A 24,648-nucleotide genomic window follows, 5' to 3' on the forward strand; every position below is an offset into this window, starting at 1 on the left:
ATCAAGGGCGTAGGAACCGGGGGGGGGGGACGGGGGGGACGTGTCCCCTCCAATATTGGAGACAGTCGCATTTGTCCCACCCAAAAATTATACCACAAATAAGACAAATATTTTATTTTGAAATCTTTAACTCGCATGCTTTTATTTTGAAAGCGCAATACAGCGTCTTGCCACCGGGCCGCCCCCTCAACGGCAGAGTGTTTGGGAAGCGGAGTCTGCAGCTGGCAGTGGCGACAGGTAGTCAGAAGTTAAGATGAAAAGACAGCAGCAGCTCACTTTAACTGATTTCTTTCTCATGGGGAAGAAAAGAAAGAAAGGAAATGTGAGTTGGTAATAATTTTGTCCAGGAGGATAATTATATTTTGTCTAACCAACGTTAGACTTGTTGATGTAAAGCTGATGTTGTGATTCAACATCTAGCTAACTAGTACACTCTTGCCAGGTAAACGTTGTTACTATTAACGTAACGTTACGTAGCCAACGTTGGCAGCGATGTGACACTAACAACAGTATTTAAGATGATTGTAAAAGAACATGAGTTTTCTATTAACTTAACCCATGCAACTTGAACACGAGTAAAGTTACACATCTTCCACATTTAGAAAGGAGTTAGTCTGTCTGTGTGGGTTTTCACTTGTTCTTGACATTCCCATCAGTATTTTTCTAGACCTTATTCATCTCCACTGCTTTCATATTAGAGATCAGATGAAGTTCAGCTGGAAACTAACAGTGGTGACACTGGTGAGGGTGATGCAGGGAGAGCTGCAGGTAGGTGTTATATGAAGGGTGAGGTGATTTTAGTTTGTTGAACATCTGATCTGAAGCCCAAACTTCCTTGACAAAGCTGTCTGTTTGGAGTCAGCATGGCAGGTATTTAAACATAATACCTTGTCCCAGAGTCTAGACCTCTAGCTATATGAAAAGATAAACAATGCAACGTTTTTAATAAATGTAAATAAAGCAGCTAATATCAACATGGACAAAATCATGAATGTACTAATTCTCTTTTTTGATGATGACCAAAGTAGTAAAGTTTACTTTTCACAATGATTCATTGTAGGATTAGGATATTATTGCAATTATGTAAATCCACATTGACTCTTTATTTAACATATGGTTGGAAGAAGTCAAAATTGATGCAACACTTTTTAGTTTTTAGACTTTTATTATTGTGAAATGTCAGAAACACTTTAACTGTTTTGCCGGTCAAATTAACTTTAATGAGTGCATATTGAAATATTACAGTGTTGATTGGCAAAAAATGCATCTCAAAATGCATCAGATTGATGCTTTAAAATATGGAATATTTAAAATGTTCTTCCGGGGGAGCATGCCCCCAGACCCCCCTAGAGGGGTAATTTCCTTCTCAGCTTTGACCCATTTTCATGCCCGATGTTAACATTCTTGATGCTGTTTTTGCCTTTCAACTTAACCTTTGTGTGTATCTGTGTCTGTTCATTGAGGCTTAAAATACAACTAAGAAAAGAAAATGTATTCAGAAAAGTTTGGATCAATATGCTATTTATTAATCTACAAAACTGGATTATTAGGCCTGCAATTAAAGAATTGATTTGATATGTATCATTTAATTACTGCCATTCAAAATGTGTTTTCCTTTATCTTTACAAATGAATCTTTTTAGTAGAATAAAGTAGGTTGGTGAATGTTTTGCAGTGTAGTTAATTTATGACATATTTTTGTTCAAACCATTTGTCAGGTTTCCGATATGTGTCCCCCCCCCCAATGTTAAACTCATTCCTACACCCCTGGTAAAGATGGTACCAATGGCTAATAAACACAACCCCAATTATCATCATTGGTTTAGAAATGTTACCTGCTGTGAATACCTTGTGTAGGCTACAGTATTGTGGCGTAGTATCAGGACATCCTGGCTAGTGTCTGTTGCGCACGGCTAGGGGCGAATGGCCGGATGATGGGCCTATTTGGGAGAAAGTCCAGGGCTGTTTTTTAGCCCCAGGCCATCCCTGTCCCAATGTCCTCAAATACTGATGCCAAAGGGAGCAACTCACATGCACTTAGATCCACCAACATGCATATGTACCAATACATAAAAAAGAGAAGCTCTGATTACAACACACAGAACAAGTGTGACTTCCTTCTCTGTTCAGAATGCCAGTACTCTCTATGTTTTATAGCAAATATGTGTTAACTGCTAAATTATTGTTCTGCATGTTGAGTCCTGGATATTTAAGGTTGAATAATATTATATGAGTGTGAACTTGCTCCACAGGATGATGACTCCAGTCGTGTTTTTTGTGCTGTTGGCTGTTCTAGGACAGACAAGTGGCCAATCTGGTGAGATTATTCTTTCAATCTGTAATATCTGTAATATGTGTCCCTTTCTCAATCTATCTTTCCAAATCACATTCCATAACTAAACACTGCTCCAACTCATGATTTGTACCATGTAATGTTTCCAATAAAATGCCTTACAAAGTTATAGTAAAAGTAAAAATATGATGACTGCCTGTTCTTTGGCAGCTTTGGTGAAATCAACACATGTAATAATCTGTGGCTTCCTCAAACTATCTCTAATGACACATTTCATAACTTTGTCTAGATCCTAATATTGCTCGACTTGGAACTGTGAGGCAGTCCTCCGTCTTTGACATTGGCGTCCCTGAATTGGCCATTGATGGAAATCGTGCTAGCGTCTGGGCACAGAGATCCTGTAGCCACACACTAAATGATTTTAAACCATGGTGGAGACTGGACCTCCTGAAGACATATAAAATCAACACTGTCACCATCACCAACAGAAGAGATGCTGTCCACGAAAGAATCAATGGGGCTGAGATCCGCATTGGAAATTCCCTCAATGACAATGGCAACGATAATCCCAGGTAACAGCACTTTCTGTTTTATAGAAGATTTGAATAGTTACCATTGGTTGTGTAAGTTCCAGGAAATTAGTGCTCTGGATATCTACATTATTCCCAGGGGCGGTTCTACATTGAATGACGCCCTGGGCGAGACCCCCTCTGAGCCCCCCCCCACCCACACACATTTTTTTTTTTTTTTTTTTTTAGGTGCACAATCTCTACCTCCAACTTTGCCAAAAGATACAATATAGAATAAATATTCAAAATAGCACAAATCCTTCATCACACAAATGTGAAAACACACTAAAGATAATCTAATTATTATACTATAGCACTAAGAACAGAAAACAGAAAACCCAAACTATAACTAAAACCTGACCTATCTGGCCTTCCTATATCCATAAATAAACCAAACCAAAACCTTGATGCAAAATCATCCATGATGTCATCATATGAAATCTGCTCCCCTACTGGGTGATTGATATTGATGACGGCGAGGCCAGTGATCCATTCCTGGGACATAGCTGACCTCAAGTATGACTTGATCAACTTTAGTTTGGAAAAGCTCCTCTCTGCTGGAGCCACAGGGACGAACTGGGACCAGAAATCAGACTGGCCCACCACATAAGATGATAGATAGATAGATAGATAGATAGATAGATAGATAGATAGATAGATAGATAGATAGATAGATAGATAGATAGATATCCCAAAAAAAAGGGAAATACCAGCGTTGCAGCAGCACAATATCAGACACACAGAATATAAATGAAATAATAGGATACAATATACATGAAATAATAATAGGATAAAATATAAGAACTAATCATTTAAAATATATACAAGTTGGGAATAAAACTGTACATCTGTTTAACTAGTATTGAGATATATATATATATATATATATATATGCAGCTTGTTTTATGATTATCATTTCAAGAGGCCCTGTGCTATAATTTGAGGTCTATTATGAGTTTTTGTCTGCCAATGCAGATAGAAAAGCGACAATTGTTGTTAAGAACGTTTGCATGATGTACAACGTTTATATAGCCTACGCTCCTAATGCAATCATACAGTAAAACATGCCTACTTCTTATTGTTGTAGTGTTATCATCAACAGTTTGTCCACCACTCAGTTTTATCAAGGGCCAAAGGGTTTTAAGGGGAGTTGTGCTTAGCGCAGGTTGTAGCCTCACTCCCTCATCTCTGTCCCTCTCCTCCTGAGTCTCCTCCTCACTGTGCATGTCACTGCTGCCGACACCAGCCTGGCCGACACCGCTATCATCGGCCACGGGAGCTGATGGAGGTCCTGCTACTGCCGAAAACATGTCTTTCTTCTTTTTTCTTTTATTTGAGTTGCTTGGGTAACTTTGTTTCATTTTGGCGTTTGGACCATTGACATAAAAGAAAGTTTTAGACTCGTCTTGGTCTTGCTCCGTCTCTGTGTAGCCTACTTCCCATTTCTCCTTTCACGTTGTGTTTATCTTTTGCGCTGCAGCGCACTGTTACGGACTAGTCCATTTCATTGTTAAAGTAGGGGTGTGACCTCTCTCATCAAGCAGGGGGGCGCCTGCAGCTGCTGTGGGTGCTGATCTGCCAATTCCCCACACAGTGAAATGATAGATAACAAAAACACGCTTCGCGGCGCAAAGGATTTTTTTTTTTTTAAGTTCTCGTGCCGCCCCCCATGTGACATGAAAAAATGCCGCCCCAGGCGGCAGCCCGGTTCGCCCGTACCAAAAAACGCCACTGATTATTCCCTAATAGAAAGCAACATTTTAATAGCATGATCAGTATCTAAATTATTACTAGTGGTAAGATGTATGGATAGTCTGTGTCTGGTAAATCAGTTTTACTCTTAATTCTGTTTTAATTTATTGTTTGCAGATGTGCTGTTATCTCGTCCATCGCAGCTGGGGCCTCCCAAACCTTTGTGTGTAATGGAATGGAAGGTCGATATGTAAACATTGTGATTCCTGGAAGACAAGAATTCCTGACACTGTGTGAGGTGGAAGTCACTGGTCAGCCTTCAGGTAACACTGCTACAACTGGTAATTTATACCATATAACATGACCAATAGATGACTTTGAGCAGACAGTCACATTCAAAGTTCAATCAAATATGCTGACTGGCTGTTCTTTGGAGGCAAATTTGGTCAGATCAACACATGTAATAATCTGTGGCTTCCTCAAACTATCTCTAATGACACATTTCATAACTTTGTCTAGATCCTAATATTGCTCGACTTGGAACTGTGAGGCAGTCCTCCGTCTTTGACATTGGCGTCCCTGAATTGGCCATTGATGGAAATCATGCTAGCGTCTGGGCACAGAGATCCTGTAGCCACACACTAAATGATTTTAAACCATGGTGGAGACTGGACCTCCTGAAGACATATAAAATCAACACTGTCACCATCACCAACAGAAGAGATGCTGTCCACGAAAGAATCAATGGGGCTGAGATCCGCATTGGAAATTCCCTCAATGACAATGGCAACGATAATCCCAGGTAACAGCACTTTCTGTTTTATATAAGATTTGAATAGTTACCATTGGTTGTGTAAGTTCCAGGACATTAGTGCACTGGATATCTACATTATTCCCTAATAGAAAGCTACATTTTAATAGCATGATCAGTATCTAAATTATTACTAGTGGTAAGATGTATGGATAGTCTGTGTCTGGTAAATCAGTTTTACTCTTAATTCTGTTTTAATTTATTGTTTGCAGATGTGCTGTTATCTCGTCCATCGCAGCTGGGGCCTCCCAAACCTTTGTGTGTAATGGAATGGAAGGTCGATATGTCAACATTGTGATTCCTGGAAGACAAGAATTCCTGACACTGTGTGAGGTGGAAGTCACTGGTCAGACTTTAGGTAACACTGCTACAACTGGTAATTTATACCATATAACATGACCAATAGATGACTTTGAGCAGACAGTCACATTCAAAGTTCAATCAAATATGCTGACTGGCTGTTCTTTGGAGGCAAATTTGGTCAGATCAACACATGTTATAATCTGTGGCTTCCTCAAACTCTCTCTAATGACACATTTCATAACTTTGTCTAGATCCTAATATTGCTCGACTTGGAACTGTGAGGCAGTCCTCCGTCTTTAACATTGGCGTCCCTGAATTGGCCATTGATGGAAATCGTGCTAGCGTCTGGGCACAGGGATCCTGTAGCCACACACTAAATGATTTTAAACCATGGTGGAGACTGGACCTCCTGAAGACATATAAAATCAACACTGTCACCATCACCAACAGAAGAGATGCTGTCCACGAAAGAATCAATGGGGCTGAGATCCGCATTGGAAATTCCCTCAATGACAATGGCAACGATAATCCCAGGTAACAGCACTTTCTGTTTTATATAAGATTTGAATATTTACCATTGGTTGTGTAAGTTACAAGGACATTAGTGCACTGGATATTGTAATAACTTGGTCAATAATAAGGACCAGTCTTATAGAGCCCAGAACTAGCATTCTCTTCTAGCATGTACACATTCCTTAACACACAGTAGTGAGGGAGTACTGAAACTATCCATCCATCCATCCATCTTCGTCCGCTTATCCGGTGTCGGGTCGCGGGGGGAGCAGCTCCAGCAGGGGACCCCAAACTTCCCTTTCCCAAGCAACATTAACCAGCTCCGACTGGGGGATCCCGAGGCGTTCCCAGGCCAGGTTGGAGATATAATCCCTCCACCTAGTCCTGGGTCTTCCCCGAGGCCTCCTCCCAGCTGGACCTCCCTCCACCTAATCATGGGTCTTCCCCGAGGCCTCCTCCCAGCTGGACGGGCCTGGAACACCTCCCTAGGGAGGCGCCCAGGGGGCATCCTCACCAGATGCCCGAACCACCTCAACTGGCTCCTTTCGACGCAAAGGAGCAGCGGCTCTACTCCGAGCTCCTCACGGATGACTGAGCTTCTCACCCTATCTCTAAGGGAGACGCCAGCCACCCTCCTGAGGAAACCCATTTCAGCCACTTGTACCCTGGATCTCGTTCTTTCGGTCATGACCCAGCCTTCATGACCATAGGTGAGGGTAGGAACGAAAACTGACCGGTAGATCGAGAGCTTTGCCTTCTGGCTCAGCTCTCTTTTCATCACAACGGTGCGATAGATTGAATGTAATACCGCACCCGCTGCGCCAATTCTCCGACCAATCTCCCGCTCCATTGTCCCCTCACTCGCGAACAAAACCCTGAGGTACTTGAACTCCTTCACTTGGGGTAAGGACTCATTCCCTACCTGGAGAAGGCATCGGTTTCCTGCTGAGAACCATGGCCTCAGATTTAGAGGTGCTGATCCTCATCCCAACCGCTTCACATTCAGCTGCCAACCCACCCAGTGAGTGCTGAAGGTCACAGGCCGATGATGCCATCAGGACCGCATCATCTGCAAAGAGCAGCGATGAGATCCCCAGCCCACCAAACTGCAACCCCTCCCCACCTCGACTATGCCTCGATATCCTGTCCATAAATATTACAAACAGGATTGGTGACAAAGCGCAGCCCTGGCGGAGGCCAACCCTCACCTGAAACGAGTCCGACTTACTGCCGAGAACCCGGACACAGCTCTCACTTTGGTCGTACAGAGATTGGATGGCCCGGAGTAGAGACCCCCTCACCCCATACTCCCGCAGCACCTCCCACAGTATCTCCCGGGGGACCTGGTCATACGCCTTCTCCAAATCCACAAAACACATGTAGACCGGTTGGGCATACTCCCAGGCTCCCTCCAGGATCCTTGCGAGAGTGAAGAGCTGGTCCGTTGTTCCACGACCAGGACGGAATCCGCATTGTTCCTCCTCAACCCGAGGTTCGACTATTGGCCGAACCCTCCTTTCCAGCACCTTGGAGTAGACTTTACCAGGGTGGCTGAGAAGTGTGATACCCCTGTAATTGGCACACACCCTCTGATCCCCCTTTTTAAAAAGGGGAACCACCACCCCAGTCTGCCACTCCTTTGGCACCGTCCCAGACTTCCACACAATTTTGAAGAGTCGTGTCAACCAGGACAGCCCCTCCACACCCAGAGCCTTGAGCATTTCTGGACGGATCTCATCAATCCCCGGGGCTTTGCCACTGTGTAGTTGTTTGACTACATCAGTGACTTCCGCTTGGGAAATCGACGACAATCCCCCGTCATCCTCCAGCTCTGCCTCTAACATAGAGGGCGTATTAGTCGGATTCAGGAGTTCCTCAAAGTGCTCCTTCCACCGCCCTATTACCTCCTCAGTTGAGGTCAACAGTGTCCCATCCTTACTGTACACAGCTTGGATGGTTCCCCGCTTCCCCCTCCTGAGGTGGCGAACAGTTTTCCAGAAGCACTTTGGTGCCGACCAAAAGTCCTTCTCCATGTCTTCTCCAAACTTCTCCCACACCTGCTGCTTTGCCTCTTTCACGGCCGAGGCTGCAGCCCTTCGGGCCCTTCGGTACCCTGCAACTGCCTCCGGAGTCCTCCAAGATAACATATCTCGGAAAGACTCCTTCTTCAGTCGGACGGCTTCCCTGACCACCGGTGTCCACCACGGTGTTCGTGGGTTACCGCCCCTTGAGGCACCTAAGACCCTAAGACCACAGCTCCTCGCCGCAGCTTCAGCAATGGAAACTTTGAACATTGCCCACTCGGGTTCAATGCCCCCAGCCTCCACAGGGATGCACAAAAAGCTCCGCCGGAGGTGTGAGTTGAAAGTCTGTCGGACAGGGGCCTCCTCCAGACGTTCCCAATTTACCCGCACTACACGTTTGGGCTTACCAGGTCTGTCCAGAGTCTTCCCCCACCCCCTGACCCAACTCACCACCAGATGGTGATCAGTTGACAGCTCTGCCCCTCTCTTCACCCGAGTGTCCAAAACATACGGCCTCAGATCAGATGAAACGATTACAAAATCGATCATTGACCTTCGGCCTAGGGTGCTCTGGTACCAGGTACACTTATGAGCATCCCTATGTTCGAACATGGTGTTCGTTATAGACAATCCATGACTAGCACAGAAGTCCAACAACAAACAACCACTCTGGTTTAGATCAAGGAGGCCGTTCCTCCCAATCACGCCTCTCCAGGTGTCTCCATCATTGGCCACGTGTGCATTGAAGTCCCCCAGCAGAACAATGGAGTCCCCCACTGGCGCCCCATGCAGGACTCCACTCAAGATCTCCAAGAAGGCCGAATACTCTGAACTCCTGTTTGGTGCATATGCACAAACAACAGTCAGAGTTTTCCCCTCCTCAACCCGCAGGCGTAGGGAGGCGACCCTCTCATCCACCGGGGTAAACTCCAACGTGGCGGGCTCGCCAGCCGGGGCTTGTGAGTATCCCCACACCCGCCCGGCGCCTCACACCCTGGGCAACTCCGGAGAAGAAAAGAGTCCAACCCCTATCCAGGAGTACGGTTCCAGAACCGAGACTGTGCGTAGAGGTAAGCCCCACCAGATCTAACCGGTAGCGCTCCACCTCCCGCACCAGTTCCGGCTCCTTCCCCCACAGAGAGGTGACGTTCCACGTCCCCAGAGCCAGCGTCTGCCGCCCGGGTCTGGTCCGTCGAGGCCCCTGACCTTCACTGCCACCCATGTGGTACTGAAACTAGTGCCACATAATTACGAGAGCTCCACCTAGTGGCATGAAAGAACACTAACATCTTAAGCATTACAACACTCCTCCCCCACTAAATTCTAACATTCCCCTGATGTAAATAAACTTGGGAAATTAAACTAATTTAGTGTCATTATGTTTCACCTTCAACTTTGCACCTTAACCCGTTATACCTTTTCAAAACAAAACATTACCGTTTGGCTATATACTTACCACCTAGCATATGCACATTCCATTCAAGTTAACACATTAACTGAGTACTTAAACATTCAGTCTATCTGGAGGTTTCCGAGAATGCTGTGACCTGCGCACTATCTCCGGTGCTGCAACGGGCACAGCTGGTGTAGGTATTTTGGGTGGTTCAGGCACTGGGGTAACAAGAGGGGTCTGTGTGTCCATGATCAACTGTCCGTCCTCTCTAGGGCACAGACTCTTCTCCCTGTGACCTTTCCTCTGGTGATGGTCTCACAGTAGTCTGCTCACCAGGGGAAACTGAGTGCTGACGATCTCTGGGCCTGTATCATGACGCAGGCGGATGTGGTCCTGATGTCTGTGGAACACTCGCCCATCACTCAGTTTAACAACAAATGAGAGTGGACTTCTCTGCGTCAGGATAGCTCCAGGTAGCCATTTCGGAGTAGGGTTGTTGCTGAAATTTCTGATGTAGAAACCAGGTTTCAGCTGTCTCTCTCTTGCCTGTTTATCGTGACCCTCCTTCTGCCTTTCCTGCTTTCTCAGCACTGTGGCCTTTATGTCTGGACGCAGCTGGTCCAACCTTGACTTAGGCCTACGCCCCATCAACATCTCTGATGGAGTACGTGCCGTAGTAGTCTGTGGCATAAGGCGGTATTTAAACAGGAAACGTGAAAGCCTTATGCTTAGAGAGTCACCTTTCATTCACTTTAGACCCTCCTTCACCGTCTGGACAGCTCGCTCTGCTAATCCATTTGAGGCCGGGTGGAAAGGAGCCGTACGAACGTGACTGATTCCATTCCATAAACGCACCAAACAACTCGCTGGTGAATGTTGGACCATTATCCATGACCACTGTGTCAGGCAACCCGTGGATTGCGAACACTTGTCTGAGCTGGTCAATGTTATGGGTGCTGTTACGTTGTTCATGATTTGAGCGTCTATCCACTTGGAGTGGGCATCCACCATTATGAGAAACATTTGCCCCATGAACGGGCCAGCAAAGCCACAAAGAGTGGCCAGATCACCAGGGGTGATCTGGCCACTCCCAGGGATGCAAATGGGCTGGTGGCAACATGTGCTGATTAGACTGACATTGTGTGCATGACTTTACCTTGTTCTCCAGGTCTAAATCCATCTTTGGCAACCGGACATAGGACCTTGCCAGGCTTTTCATTCTTGATACTCCTGGATGGGTCTTGTGTATTTCTTCCACAATCAGTGAACGACCTGGGGGAGGTACAACTACCCTCGACCCGCAGAAAATGCAGTCATCCTGTAGGCTGAGTTCTGTCTTGTGTTTGGTGTATGGTTTCAGTTCTTAACTGTCAACCACCTTGGGCCAGCCCTGCAACAGATAAGTCTTTACTTTGGACAGCACTGGGTCTCTCTCTGTCCACTGCTTGATCTGGCCTGCCTTAACAGGTGTCTGTGACAGTTTTCCCAATGAAAAGACAGTCTCTGGAGGCACATATGTCGAGACAGGTGTCTCTGACAATGGCAGACGACTCAACAGAACCACGTTTGCATTGTCCTTCCCCGCTCTGTACACTATAGTGTACTGGTAGGCTGCCAAGAGGAGTGCCCACCGCTGGATTCTGGCTGACGCTAGCAGCGGATTGCAGCGCGTTTCACTGAACAGGCTCATCAGTGGTTTATGGTCGGTGTAGATCTTGAAAACACACCCATATAAGTACTGATGGAAATGCTTAACTGCAAAAACAATGGCTAGACCTTCTTTGTCAAACTGAGCGTAACCTTTTTCTGCAGGCGTCAGCATCCTTGAAGCAAATCCTATGGGTTTCTCTGAGCCGTCTTCCATGACATGTGAGAGGACTGCCCCCACTCCATAGGGTGAGGCATCACATGAGAGAACAATCTCTTTGTCTGGATCATAGTGAAAAAGCAGTTTTGCTGACTGGAGGAGTTCTTTCATTTCTTTAAATGCTTTTTCCTGCTCTGCACACCACTGCCACTTTGTGTCATTGTGCAGCAGCTTGTAAAGTGGGGCTAGCACCGTTGACAGATCCTGCAGGAACTTTCCATAGTAATTCACCATACCCAGGAATGAGCGGAGCTCAGTGACGTTCTTGGGGCTTGGAGCCTCCTTGATAGCCCTCACTTTGTCCTCCATTGGACAGAGCCCCCTGCTGTGATCGTATGTCCCAGGTAGGTCACACTTGGTGCCATAAACACACACTTTTCCCGTTTCAGGCACAGCCCTGCGTCTCAGAGTCTTTTGAGCACCTGCTCTAAGTTTTCAAGGTGCCTAGCCTCAGTAGCCCCCGTAATTAGAATTTCATCGTGGCACTGCATCTGGATCAACATGGAGCTTCACAGTTACTCCTTTAAGTGTGCCCAATTCCTCTCTGAACACGTCACTGTACCGCCGCAAAATGTCCTCTGTAGTGTGAGCATACTTGATCTCATGCCAATTCAGCTTCATTTTGCGAAGCCAATCACGACCCAAAAGACTGGGCCCACTTCCCTTGGCTATCACAAGTCTATCTTCAGCCTTTTGATCTCCTGTTGAAATGTTCACATGTAACACTCCCAAATGAGGTATGGCCTGACCTGTGTATGTCTTTATCTGAATGCTGAAGGCTCAATAGGAGGTGGCTTGTCTCCCCACGTCCTCCTGTAGGTCTCCTCACTGATGACCGATGCCATAGCTCCAGAATAAATTTCAAACTTAATGTCCATTCCTTCAACAGTCACTGTTGCATAATAGGGTATAGGCAGTTCCTCGTTTGTGTCCACACCAAACATGTTGAATGCACAGGCTGAATCTCCATCTTCTTCGACATGATGTGTGATGTGCTTGAGCCTGCCTAAGTGTCCTTTTTTATTGCAGGCATGACGGACATAGTGCGCCCCTCCACACCTAAAACACTCCACTTTCTTTGCTGGTTTTAAAACCTCTTTACGTGGTGTACAGCCACAGTCTGCGATCCTGCCTGACCCTTTTCAATGTCTTTGGAATTATTTGCAGCCATCTCCATCCCTTGCGAAATTTCTAGGGCTCTCTTGAAAGTCAGTGGCGGAGTTTCCCCCAGCAAGCAGCGCTGAATGGCGTCATTATTAATGCTGCATACTAATCTGTCACGGAGCATGTCATTTAAGACTGCCCCAAAATCACAATGTTCTGACAGCTGCCACAATTCTGCAACAAAGTTAGCTACAGACTGACTTGACTTCCGAAAATGTTAAAGCTGTGAAATTTGAAACGTTGGACTATTACCGATGGCTTTGCGTTGTGGTGGTTCCCGACGAACTTGACAAAGTGTTTTTCCCCCGGTTTCCTCGGTGTGGCTAAGTTCCTTATCAGCTTATAAGTCTTTGCCCCACACACACTCAGGAGAATAGAGTGCTGTTTAGCCTCTGTAATTCCATTAGTAGCGACAAAGTGTCCCAACCTTTCCACATACTCTGTCCAGTCCTCGTCCCCCTCCACAAATTCACCGACAGTCCCAAACGTAGCCATCTGTATGCAAGGCTCTCCTCCTTGTTCTTGCAGCTGCCCTATAGCTGCTCCGCATGTCTCCTCCAGATGCTCCTCTTCACTGCTTTCACTCATGAAACTAGCCGCCTAACATTGACTAGCTAGCACTGTAATTTAGCTAACACAAAAAACAAAACGGAATGTAAAAACACTTCCAGTTCACCTTGTCGCCAAAAATATGTAGTAACTTTGTCAATAATAAGTACCACAACGAAGGTTGTACCAAGTGGCAGCTTTTAATATAGAATGTGGACAGGCAAGAAACAGCAGTCAGGAAATTAGTGCACTGGATATCTACATTATTCCCTAATAGAAAGCAACATTTTAATAGCATGATCAGTATCTAAATTATTACTAGTGGTAAGATGTATGGATAGTCTGTGTCTGGTAAATCAGTTTTACTCTTAATTCTGTTTTAATTTATTGTTTGCAGATGTGCTGTTATCTCGTCCATCGCAGCTGGGGCCTCCCAAACCTTTGTGTGTAATGAAATGGAAGGTCGATATGTAAACATTGTGATTCCTGGAAGACAAGAATACCTGACACTGTGTGAGGTGGAAGTCACTGGCAGACTTTAGGTAACACTGCTCCAACTGCATGGTAATTTATACCATATAACATGACCAATAGATGACTTTGAGCAGACAGTCACATTCAAAGTTCAATCAAATATGCTGACTGGCTGTTCTTTGGAGGCAAATTTGGTCAGATCAACACATGTTATAATCTGTCACAATGACACATTTCATAACTTTGTCTAGATCCTAACACACTGTAAAAAAAAAAAAAAAAAAAAAAAATCGTAAAAAGTGTAATGCAAAATTTGCTTTAAACATGATCCTTTTACATTCTTTTACATTTTGTGTTAAAATTAGATTCTCCATGTGGAACAGCTGAAACCGTAACAAGCTTGGAGCCATTTCTTTCTGAGGCCTCCTGTTTAGCCTTTTGTGTTTAGCCTTCTGTTTTTAGCCGATAAGGTCAATCGTAAAACAATCACAAACTCTGTACTCTGTGTCTCTCAGACACATTTTTCCTCTCCCTAGCAGCTGAGATAAGCAGGTGTTGTGACCTTGTTCTTAAAACAGGGGCAAAGGGGAGGGTGTGAAGAGATTCCAAACTGTTTATGGTGTTAAGGTTAAATATTTGTTCTTGCTAAAAATGCCTAGAGGAGGGGTGGCTCTGACTGTTTTTGCTATACTGTATAAGATGTGCTGTGTTCTAAGTTTGGCGGAAGACACTTTCCCACTGTGCTTTTGTGCTTGAGAAACTGTGTTCCTATATTTGCAAATATAAATAAATTCTCAAAGACCAAACTTTGGTTTCTTTCTCAAATAGTCTTTATTTGTTTTATCTTGAGCTTTTGAAAAACACTCAGCTGAAACAGAAACTTCCGCGACAAAAGTCTGGCAGCAAAGTTGCCAAACACTTAGTGTCAAATGACAGTAAAAAAACCTTACATTATTTTTTTTTACTTTTTTTAAACACCGATATTTCCTGTAAACATTTTCTGTATTTTTACAGTCTGACTATTGTAGAATTTAAAAAAGAATCTTGTTAAAAACATTTCTAGAATGTTAAACAAATGTATAAATCTTTATCGAAACAAGAAATATTGCAGAAATACTTTCAAATTACATAATTTAAATGAAAACTGCTGTTCTCATACGGTTTTCTTTGGTAAATTCACAAGAGTATCCAATCCATCCACAAGATCCCTGTAAAAGTACATGTAAAAAACACAAAAATTACGTGGAATACCATCTAGGCGTTTATTTTATGATTATCCAATCTATTTACAGTAAATTCCTGTTTAATACTGTTTTTTTACTGTACAACAAAAGAAGATAATGGGATAATACCTTGTAGAAACATTATAATAAGTCATTATATATAAACAATATTTGAGAGTATTTACAAGCAACTCTCCAATATATCTATACTTTTACCATTTATGTGTGTTGTTTACTTTAAATAAACAGTTTCATAGTCATTTAGAAGCAAATATCCAATATATTTACATACCTTTACCATTAATATATGAGATTTACTTTATATAAACATTCTGTTATAGTTATAAAAAGCAACTATCCGATATATACACAGTTTTACCATTATTGTATGTGGGGTTTACTTTATATAAACATTTGACAGTAATAACAAGCAACTATCCAATATATCTACAGACTTTACCACAGTATTGTATGGGGGTTTACTTTATATAAACTGTTCTTTATAGTAATTAAAAGCAACTCTCCATTAAAGCTGCAAGCAGCATTGGATGGGCCCTTGCGCCTCTGCACGCATCGGGGTTACTAGCGGAAGCGTGCATTTGCGGGGCACTCAGACATTGCAAATCGTCACCAATGAGAAGGAAACTTCCTGCTGAGTTGAATGATATCCAACACAAGGCTCTACATCATACAGTTCATTAGCTGTGACAGGGGGCGTGGCCAAAGCATAGGGGTCGGGGCAAACCTTTACCAATAAAAAAGGAAGTCTCTGTTGAGTTCAATTTTTAGCTCACACAAGACTCTATCTTAAACGGTTCAAATGTTATGAAAGGGGGCGTGGCCTGGGTAAGTGGGCATGGTTAAAGTATAGGGGGCGGATCAGTATCACATGTAGACCACACATTATAAGTTTCATGTAAATCGGATGATGTTTGTCATATAAGTCACATTTCCTGTCGCCAGCGGGGGGCGCTATGACCAAAAGTCAATTTTGGCCTGTAGCTGTCCTCAGGCCTGGACCCTTGTCAATGGTGGGAAATTTCAAGCAGATATGACAATGTACAATGTAGTTACAGCCACTTTCTCGTTCATCGCTAAACACTCAAAATGGCCGCCACGCCCACACCGTCTGACGAAAAGTTTTTCTTTTAATAACTTTTCATCGTTAAGGTGTTGGGATGGTACAGACCAAGTTTGAAGTCCATCGGATGAAATCTGTAGGAGGAGTTTGTTAAAGTATAGCACCTTGACTTTTAGGCCTACTTCCTGTTGCCACTAGGGGGCGCTATGACTTTAAGTAAATATCGGCCTTTATTTGTCCTCAGGGTTGGACTCTTATGAATCCTGAATAGTTTCGAGGTAATCGGACAACGTACACTCGAGTTACACCCACTTCCTGTTTCGATGGCGAAACGCACAAAATGTCCGCCCTGCCATGGCCACGCCCTATGACGAAAAGTTTCTTTTAACAACTTTTCATCTTTGACTTTTCTGTACATCTTGACATGTTACATATGTTTACCAAGTTTCGTGAGTCTACGTTAAACGCACTGCAGGGGCTCAATTTTCTTAACCTTCTAGGGGGCGCTAGCGAGCCATTTTTGTGCGCCTATTTCCGAAACCCTTAAAGTGGTGATAGAATGATTATATAGGGTATTTATCATGTTAAAGGGGTGATAGAATGATTATATAGGGTATTTATCATGTTAAAGGGGTGATAGAATGATTATATAGGGTTTTTATCACGTTAAAGGGGTGATAGAATGATTATATAGGGTATTTATCACGTTAAAGGGGTGATAGAATGATTATATAGGGTATTTATCACGTTAAAGGGGTGATAGAATGATTATATAGGGTATTTATCACGTTAAAGGGGTGATAGAATGATTATATAGGGTATTTATCACGTTAAAGGGGTGATAGAATGATTATATAGGGTATTTATCACGTTAAAGGGGTGATAGAATGATTATATAGGGTATTTATCATGTTAAAGGGGTGATAGAATGATTATATAGGGTATTTATCACGTTAAAGGGGTGATAGAATGATTATATAGGGTATTTATCACGTTAAAGGGGTGATAGAATGATTATATAGGGTATTTATCATGTTAAAGGGGTGATAGAATGATTATATAGGGTATTTCACACTGTTCCTTAAGGTCTCCTAATGGGGTATGTAACATTGGTTGGGCTGAAAATGGCCCGGTTGATATTTTATTGGCCCTTATCCATCCCTGTGTTTTGGCCCTATTTGTAACAAGAGCTTTTCTTCCAAATATGGTATGCTCATGAATACTTAGATGAGCTGCGCGCTGATTGGTTGACCCTTAGCCCCGTACACACACGTAGAGACGTGCGCTGATTGGTTGAGCGAATCGCCAATACACACACATTAGAAACGCGACAGAACTCAGACACTGCAATGTTTCCTTACCAAATTCACTTCTGAGACTTTATGTGAGAAATCAACTATATAAAGCTCAAATATGGGCCGCTTACGAAAATGGATGCCTAATTGCAAATTTGGTAAAACTGTGTGTCGGAGTTCAGCTGCCTGTGTTGCTGCCTCGCCGCCCGGCCTTCCTCCACAGACCCCGGCCTGCTGTGAGCTGATTGAGCTCCGGCAGCCCACAGCACCTCATACCCGCGCAAAGTCACCGTTTGGGCTAATGGACCAAACGCCGCTGCCCTGACAGAGCTCCAGGGCCTGCAGCTCCCCTCTTCCTGCTAGCTAAATGGCCCGTGTGTGAGAGAGTGAGGTCAGCGAGCTTGTTACACCAGCAATCTCTTACCACATGTTACACACATGTCACGCCACTTAGCTATACAACATATACCTAAATGTCTTATAAAGCTAACAACGGTGTCCGATTTCAAGTTAATGAATATTTGTGAGCTGTAAGAGTTTCGTTAGCTGCAACTGTCCCTTCAATCCTATGTGTACAGAATGCGGCTAGTTAGCTTAATTTTGGGTCGTAATTCGAGTATATTTACAGTTTGAATTTCGTCACGCCACGTATACGTCATCTAGCTAAATGTTTTATAAAGCGAACAAAGGTGTCTGATTTCAAGTTAATGAATATTTGTGAATTTCAAAGGAATTCTAGGAGGAGCTAGCTCTCATTGATAGAGCTCCATCCAGCCGCAGGCTCTATTAATGAGACTCAGGGACAAGCGGCGTTTATTTCCCCAATCGTTTGTTTAAATAACTCAACACATTATAATTACACACATTAAAAGATTAACTGGAACCCGTGGTAACAGATTGCTGGTGTAACAAGCTGACCGTGCTCTCACTCACACACACCGGGCATTTAGCTAGCAGGAAGAGGGGAGCTGCAGGCCCTGGAGCTCTGTCAGAGCACCAGTGTTTAGTAGTCCATTAGCCCAAAAACCGGTGACTTTGCGCGGGTATGGAGTGCTGTGGGCTGCCAGTCGTGACGGAGCTCCAAGTACCTCAGAGCAGGCCGGGGTGTGTGGAGGAAGGCAGGTCGGGCGGCGAGGCAGCAACACAGGCAGCACCGGCGCCGAACTCCGACACACAGTCGGACAAAATTTGCTAATAGCCATCAATTTTAGTAACATGGCCATATTTGAGCCTTACATAGTTGATTTCTCGCATAAAAAGTTTCAGAAGTGAATTTTGTAATGGAATAGCAGAGATCTGCACGACCTAGATTCAGAAGACTACCTGATCTCAGGTCAGTTGTGTAGTCTATGTAAATGTTCTACCTGATCTCAGGTTAGTTGTGTAGTCTATGTAAATGTTCTACCTGATCTCAGGTCAGTTGTGTAGTCTATGTAAATGTTCTACCTGATCTCAGGTCAGTTGTGTAGTCTATGTAAATGTACTACCTGATCTCAGGTCAGTTGTGTAGTCTATGTAAATGTACTACCTGATCTCAGGTCAGTTGTGTAGCCTATGTAAATGTTCTACCTGATCTCAGGTCAGTTGTGTAGTCTATGTAAATGTTCTACCTGATCTCAGGTCAGTTGTGTAGTCTATGTAAATGTTCTACCTGATCTCAGGTCAGTTGTGTAGCCTATGTAAATGTACTACCTGATCTCAGGTCAGTTGTGTAGCCTATGTAAATGTTCTACCTGATCTCAGGTCAGTTGTGTAGCCTATGTAAATGTTCTACCTGATCTCAGGTCAGTTGTGTAGCCTATGTAAATGTTCTACCTGATCTCAGGTCAGTTGTGTAGCCTATGTAAATGTACTACCTGATCTCAGGTCAGTTGTGTAGCCTATGTAAATGTTCTACCTGATCTCAGGTCAGTTGTGTAGCCTATGTAAATGTACTACCTGATCTCAGGTCAGTTGTGTAGCCTATGTAAATGTTCTACCTGATCTCAGGTCAGTTGTGTAGCCTATGTAAATGTTCTACCTGATCTCAGGTTAGTTGTGTAGTCTATGTAAATGTTCTACCTGATCTCAGGTCAGTTGTGTAGCCTATGTAAATGTTCTACCTGATCTCAGGTTAGTTGTGTAGCCTATGTAAATGTCTACCTGATCTCAGGTCAGTTGTGTAGCCTATGTAAATGTACTACCTGATCTCAGGTCAGTTGTGTAGCCTATGTAAATGTACTACCTGATCTCAGGTCAGTTGTGTAGTCTATGTAAATGTTCTACCTGATCTCAGGTCAGTTGTGTAGCCTATGTAAATGTTCTACCTGATCTCAGGTCAGTTGTGTAGCCTATGTAAATGTTCTACCTGATCTCAGGTCAGTTGTGTAGTCTATGTAAATGTTCTACCTGATCTCAGGTCAGTTGTGTAGTCTATGTAAATGTTCTACCTGATCTCAGGTCAGTTGTGTAGTCTATGTAAATGTTCTACCTGATCTCAGGTCAGTTGTGTAGCCTATGTAAATGACTCTAAAGGAGACTTTTATCATCAATAACGACGACAATGGCACCTGATCAAATGTCCTTTTTTACCAAATGGGAGTGAGAATGTGTTGGAACGCCACAAAGCTTCTTAATCATTTTATTTTGGTGATGTCACTCGTCATCTTGGAGCTTGGGAGTGACAATAAAAAAACATGAATAATAACTACATTGTTTTACAGATATGCTGACAGTGTGTATTGAAGTCACTTCTTTTTCTAGTTTTTGTCCAGTCATGCTTGTTCTGTATGAACATTAATTGTAGAAAGATATTTAGAATTAGACATAGCTTATGGAGATCTGTGCATATGGGTGTAAAACATATTCTCGCATTATGAATAAGCTTTGAAATTAAGCCTAGTCCTTATAAATTTCCCAGGAACAAGAATTACTTCTCCGTGAACCATCACCTTATCGTGGTGGAGAGGTTTGTGTGTCTCTGTGAACCTGAGGGCTGTGTTGTCTGGAGCTTTGTGCTCCTGGTAGGGTCTCCCAAGGCAAAGTGGTCTCAGGTGAGGGGCCAGACAAAGAATGGTTCAAAAACCCCAATGAAGAAGCAAGGTAGAGATGGAGTGACCCTGCCCGGAGGAAGCCCGGGGCCCCCGTCTGGAGCCAGGCCCAGACGGCGGGCTCGTCGGCGAGCGCCTGGTGGCCGGGTTTGCCACGGAGCCCGGCCGGGTACAGCCCGAACAAGCTCCGTGGCTCCCATCTCTCCAGCCCATGGGCCCACCACCTGTGGGAGGAACCGTTGGGGTCGGGTGCGATGCCACATGGGTGGCAGTGAAGGTCAGGGGCCTCGACGGACCAGACCCGGGCGGCAGACGCTGGCTCTGGGGACGTGGAACGTCACCCCTCTGTGGGGGAAGGAGCGGAACTGGTGCGGGAGGTGGAGCGCTACCGGTTAGATCTGGTGGGGCTTACCTCTACGCACAGTCTCGGTTCTGGAACCATACTCCTGGATAGGGGTTGGACTCTTTTCTTCTCCGGAGTTGCCCAGGGTGTGAGGCGCCGGGCGGGTGTGGGGATACTCACAAGCCCCGGCTGGCGCCGCTGTGTTGGAGTTTACCCCGGTGGACGAGAGGGTCGCCTCCCACGCCTGCGGGTTGTGGGGGAAAACTCTGACTGTTGTTTGTGCATATGCACCAAACAGGAGTTCGGAGTATTCGGCCTTCTTGGAGACCTTGACTGGAGTCCTGCATGGGGCTCCAGTGGGGGGACTCCATTGTTCTGCTGGGGGACTTCAACGCACACGTGGGCAATGATGGAGACACCTGAGAGGCGTGATTGGGAGGAACGGCCTCCCTGATCTAAACCAGAGTGGTTGTTTGTTGTTGGACTTCTGTGCTAGTCATGGATTGTCTATAACGAACACCATGTTCGAACATAGGGATGCTCATAAGTGTACCTGGTACCAGAGCACCCTAGGCCGAAGGTCAATGATCGATTTCATAATCGTTTCATCTGATCTGAGGCCGTATGTTTTGGACACTCGGGTGAAGAGAGGGGCAGAGCTGTCAACCGATCACCATCTGGTGGTGAGTTGGGTCAGGGGTGGGGAAGACTCTGGACAGACCTGGTAAGCCCAAACGTGTAGTGCGGGTAAATTGGGAACGTCTGGAGGAGGCCCCTGTCCGACAGACTTTCAACTCACACCTCCGGGCGGAGCTTTTCGTGCATCCCTGTGGAGGCTGGGGGCATTGAACCCGAGTGGACAATGTTCAAAGTTTCCATTGCTGAAGCTGCGGCGAGGGAGCTGTGGTCTTAGGATCTTAGGTGCCTCAAGGGGCGGTAACCCACGAACACCGTGGTGGACACCAGTGGTCAGGGAAGCCGTCCGACTGAAGAAGGAGTCCTTCCGGGATATGTTATCTCGGAGGACTCCGGAGGCAGTTGCAGGGTACCCGAAGGGCCGAAGGGCTGCAGCCTCTGCCGTGAAAGAGGCAAAGCAGCGGGTGTGGGAGAAGTTTGGAGAAGACATGGAGAAGGACTTTCGGTCGGCACCAAAGTGTTTCTGGAAAACTGTTCGCCACCTCAGGAGGGGGGGAGGGGAACCATCCAAGCTGTGTACAGTAAGGATGGGACACTGTTGACCTCAACTGAGGAGGTAATAGGGCGGTGGAGGGAGCACTTTGAGGAACTCCTGAATCCGACTAATCGCCCTCTATGTTAGAGGCAGAGCTGGAGGATAACGGGGGGGATTGTCGTCGATTTCCCAGGCGGAAGTCACTGATGTAGTCAAACAACTACACAGTGGCAAAGCCCCGGGATTGATGAGATCCGTCCAGAAATGCTCAAGGCTCTGGGTGTGGAGGGGCTGTCCTGGTTGACACGCCTCTTCAACATTGCGTGGAAGTCTGGGACGGTGCCAAAGGAGTGGCAGACTGGGGTGGTGGTTCCTCTTTTTAAAAAGGGGGACCAGAGGGTGTGTGCCAATTATAGGGGTATCACACTTCTCAGCCTCCCTGGTAAAGTCTACTCCAAGGTGCTGGAAAGGAGGGTTCGGCCGATAGTCGAACCTCTGGTTGAGGAGGAACAATGCGGATTCCGTCCTGGTCGTGGAACAACGGACCAGCTCTTCACTCTCGCAAGGATCCTGGAGGGAGCCTGGGAGTATGCCCAACCGGTCTACATGTGTTTTGTGGATTTGGAGAAGGCGTATGACCGGGTCCCCGGGAGATACTGTGGGAGGTGCTGCGGGAGTATGGGGTGAGGGGGTTCTACCAGGGCCATCCAATCTCTGTATGACCAAAGTGAGAGCTGTGTCCGGGTTCTCGGTAGTAAGTCGGACTCGTTTCAGGTGAGGGTTGGCCTCCGCCAGGGCTGCGCTTTGTCACCAATCCTGTTTGTAGTATTTATGGACAGGATATCGAGGCGTAGTCGGGGTGGGGAGGGGTTGCAGTTTGGTGGGCTGGGGATCTCATCGCTGCACTTTGCAGATGATGTGGTCCTGATGGCATCATCGGCCTGCGACCTTCAGCACTCACTGGATCGGTTCGCAACCGAGTGTGAAGCGGTTGGGATGAGGATCAGCACCTCTAAATCGGAGGCCATGGTTCTCAGCAGGAAACCGATGGAATGCCTTCTCCAGGTAGGGAATGAGTCCTTACCCCAAGTGAAGGAGTTCAAGTACCTTGGGGTTTTGTTCGCGAGTGAGGGACAATGGAGCGGGAGATTGGTCGGAGAATCGGGCGCAGCGGGTGCGGTATTGCATTCAATCTATCGCACCGTTGTGGACGAAAAGAGAGCTGAGCCAGAAGGCAAAGCTCTCGATCTACCGGTCAGTTTTCGTTCCTACCCTCACCTATGGTCATGAAGGCTGGGTCATGACCGAAAGAACGAGATCCAGGGTACAAGCGGCGAAATGGGTTTCCTCAGGAGGGTGGCTGGCGTCTCCCTTAGAGATAGGGTGAGAAGCTCAGTCATCCGTGAGGAGCTCGGAGAGCCGCTGCTCCTCGCTGCGTCGAAAGGAGCCAGTTGAGGTGGTTCGGGCATCTGGTAAGGATGCCCCTGGGGCCTCCCTAGGGAGGTGTTCCAGGCACGTCCAGCTGGGAGGAGGCCTCGGGAAGACCCAGGACTAGGTGGAGGGATTATGGGAGGAGGCCTCGGGAAGACCCAGGACTAGGTGGAGGGATTATATCTCCAACCTGGCCTGGGAACGCCTCGGGATCCCCCAGTCGGAGCTGGTTAATGTTGCTCGGGAAAGGGAAGTTTGGGGTCCCCTGCTGGAGCTGCTCCCCCCGCGACCCGACACCGGATAAGCGGACGAAGATGGATGGATGGGAACAAGAATTATTTTTTATTTATTTATATAGTGCTTTACAGGCTACTCAAAGACACTTTACACTAAAACCAGCACATTTAGCGCATAAAAACATATACAGCAATCAAACCAACCCATAAAACGAGCATATTAAAGCAATTAAAATGTTGAGTTACTAAGTAGATTTTTTTTTTAAATCCATACGTATTCAGTCGGTCCGCTATTGTCTGTCGGGCTTTTTTTCCGTTTGATAACAGCCGTATTTCCCTTTTTATATATATATATATATATATATATATATATATATATTATATTATATGTTTCACCTCCTCGTAACTTTCCATTAGAAGCTGCTTATCAGCGGGTGAAACGTGCTGCACACGTCTTCTCCATCTCTGCATCAGTAAATCTGTGATCGATACCGTGGTCTATTTAATAAAGCCGTGAACTTATCCAGCTGTGTACACCCGGCTGACGTAGCTTCTCCTACTGATCCTGGCTCGGCAAACGTGCAACCGATTAAGCAGCGATGAGTAGATCACACTAAGTCAAGCTGCGCTTTTTCAGTTATCCTGGATGTCTTTATTCTACTTTTGTGCAACAGGCCCCGGGTGTTGTGACACAGAAGGACCACTAGATGGATACAACACAAAGGAATGAGGAGACAAAGTACTGTACTGCTGCCACGCTGAGCACCAAACACTCCTGATACATGAGAGTGAACACACTGTCGGTCATGTACAGAATAATCACTCATGATGGACGGGGACACAACCAACAACCTCACATATGTTTTCCTTCAGGAGGAGACACCATCTCCTCCACCTTCACCAGTTTATGAAGACAAAATCTACTCGTTTCAAGAACTTTCTGGAAGTCTCATTTTCTTGAGTTTATTTCTGAAAAATCACTGAAACAAAAGAAATCTGGTGAACTGGTAGAAGTAGAATTATCTCACGTGTTCCTCTTTTGAGAAATAAACTCAGCTGCCAGTTTATTAGGTACCCCTGCTAAAACTAATAACTTCTAATACGACATACTACAGTAAATCAAACTAATATCAATGAGGGTAGACTAAATAACAGAAACAGGTCAGAACTATAGTAACATACTGTATG

The 24,648-nt window shown here is 45.3% G+C and overlaps 1 protein-coding gene across 3 annotated transcripts; it reads left to right on the forward strand.

Moving 5' to 3' along the window:
- The first annotated feature begins 205 nt into the window (after positions 1 to 205).
- LOC114566488 (uncharacterized) lies at positions 206 to 24,225 on the forward strand. 3 transcript variants are annotated; one of them, XM_028595006.1, is made up of 9 exons: positions 206 to 322; positions 699 to 768; positions 2,252 to 2,316; positions 2,582 to 2,864; positions 4,731 to 4,876; positions 5,073 to 5,355; positions 5,577 to 5,722; positions 5,919 to 6,201; positions 13,575 to 14,100. In XM_028595006.1, exons 3-9 carry the CDS (start codon positions 2,253 to 2,255, stop codon positions 13,717 to 13,719), a joined length of 1,350 nt encoding a protein of 449 aa, XP_028450807.1. In that variant the 5' UTR covers positions 206 to 322; positions 699 to 768; position 2,252; the 3' UTR covers positions 13,720 to 14,100. The 3 variants fall into 3 exon arrangements, with proteins under 3 accessions (XP_028450807.1, XP_028450798.1, XP_028450815.1); XM_028594997.1 differs by lacking the exon at positions 699 to 768; XM_028595014.1 differs by lacking the exons at positions 699 to 768; positions 5,919 to 6,201; positions 13,575 to 14,100 and adding an exon at positions 24,135 to 24,225 and having other exon boundaries at positions 5,577 to 5,710.
- The last annotated feature ends 423 nt before the right edge of the window (positions 24,226 to 24,648 follow it).

The sequence above is a fragment of the Perca flavescens genome, chromosome 2, assembly GCF_004354835.1.
Source record: "Perca flavescens isolate YP-PL-M2 chromosome 2, PFLA_1.0, whole genome shotgun sequence".
Classification (NCBI taxonomy): domain Eukaryota; kingdom Metazoa; phylum Chordata; class Actinopteri; order Perciformes; family Percidae; genus Perca; species Perca flavescens.

Excerpts from the sequence above, each read along its gene's own strand:
- LOC114566488 (XM_028594997.1), top strand. Across the intron at positions 2,865-4,730 it reads AATGGCAACGATAATCCCAG|ATGTGCTGTTATCTCGTCCA; the intron begins GTAACAGCACTT and ends TATTGTTTGCAG. Across the intron at positions 4,877-5,072 it reads AGTCACTGGTCAGCCTTCAG|ATCCTAATATTGCTCGACTT; the intron begins GTAACACTGCTA and ends AACTTTGTCTAG.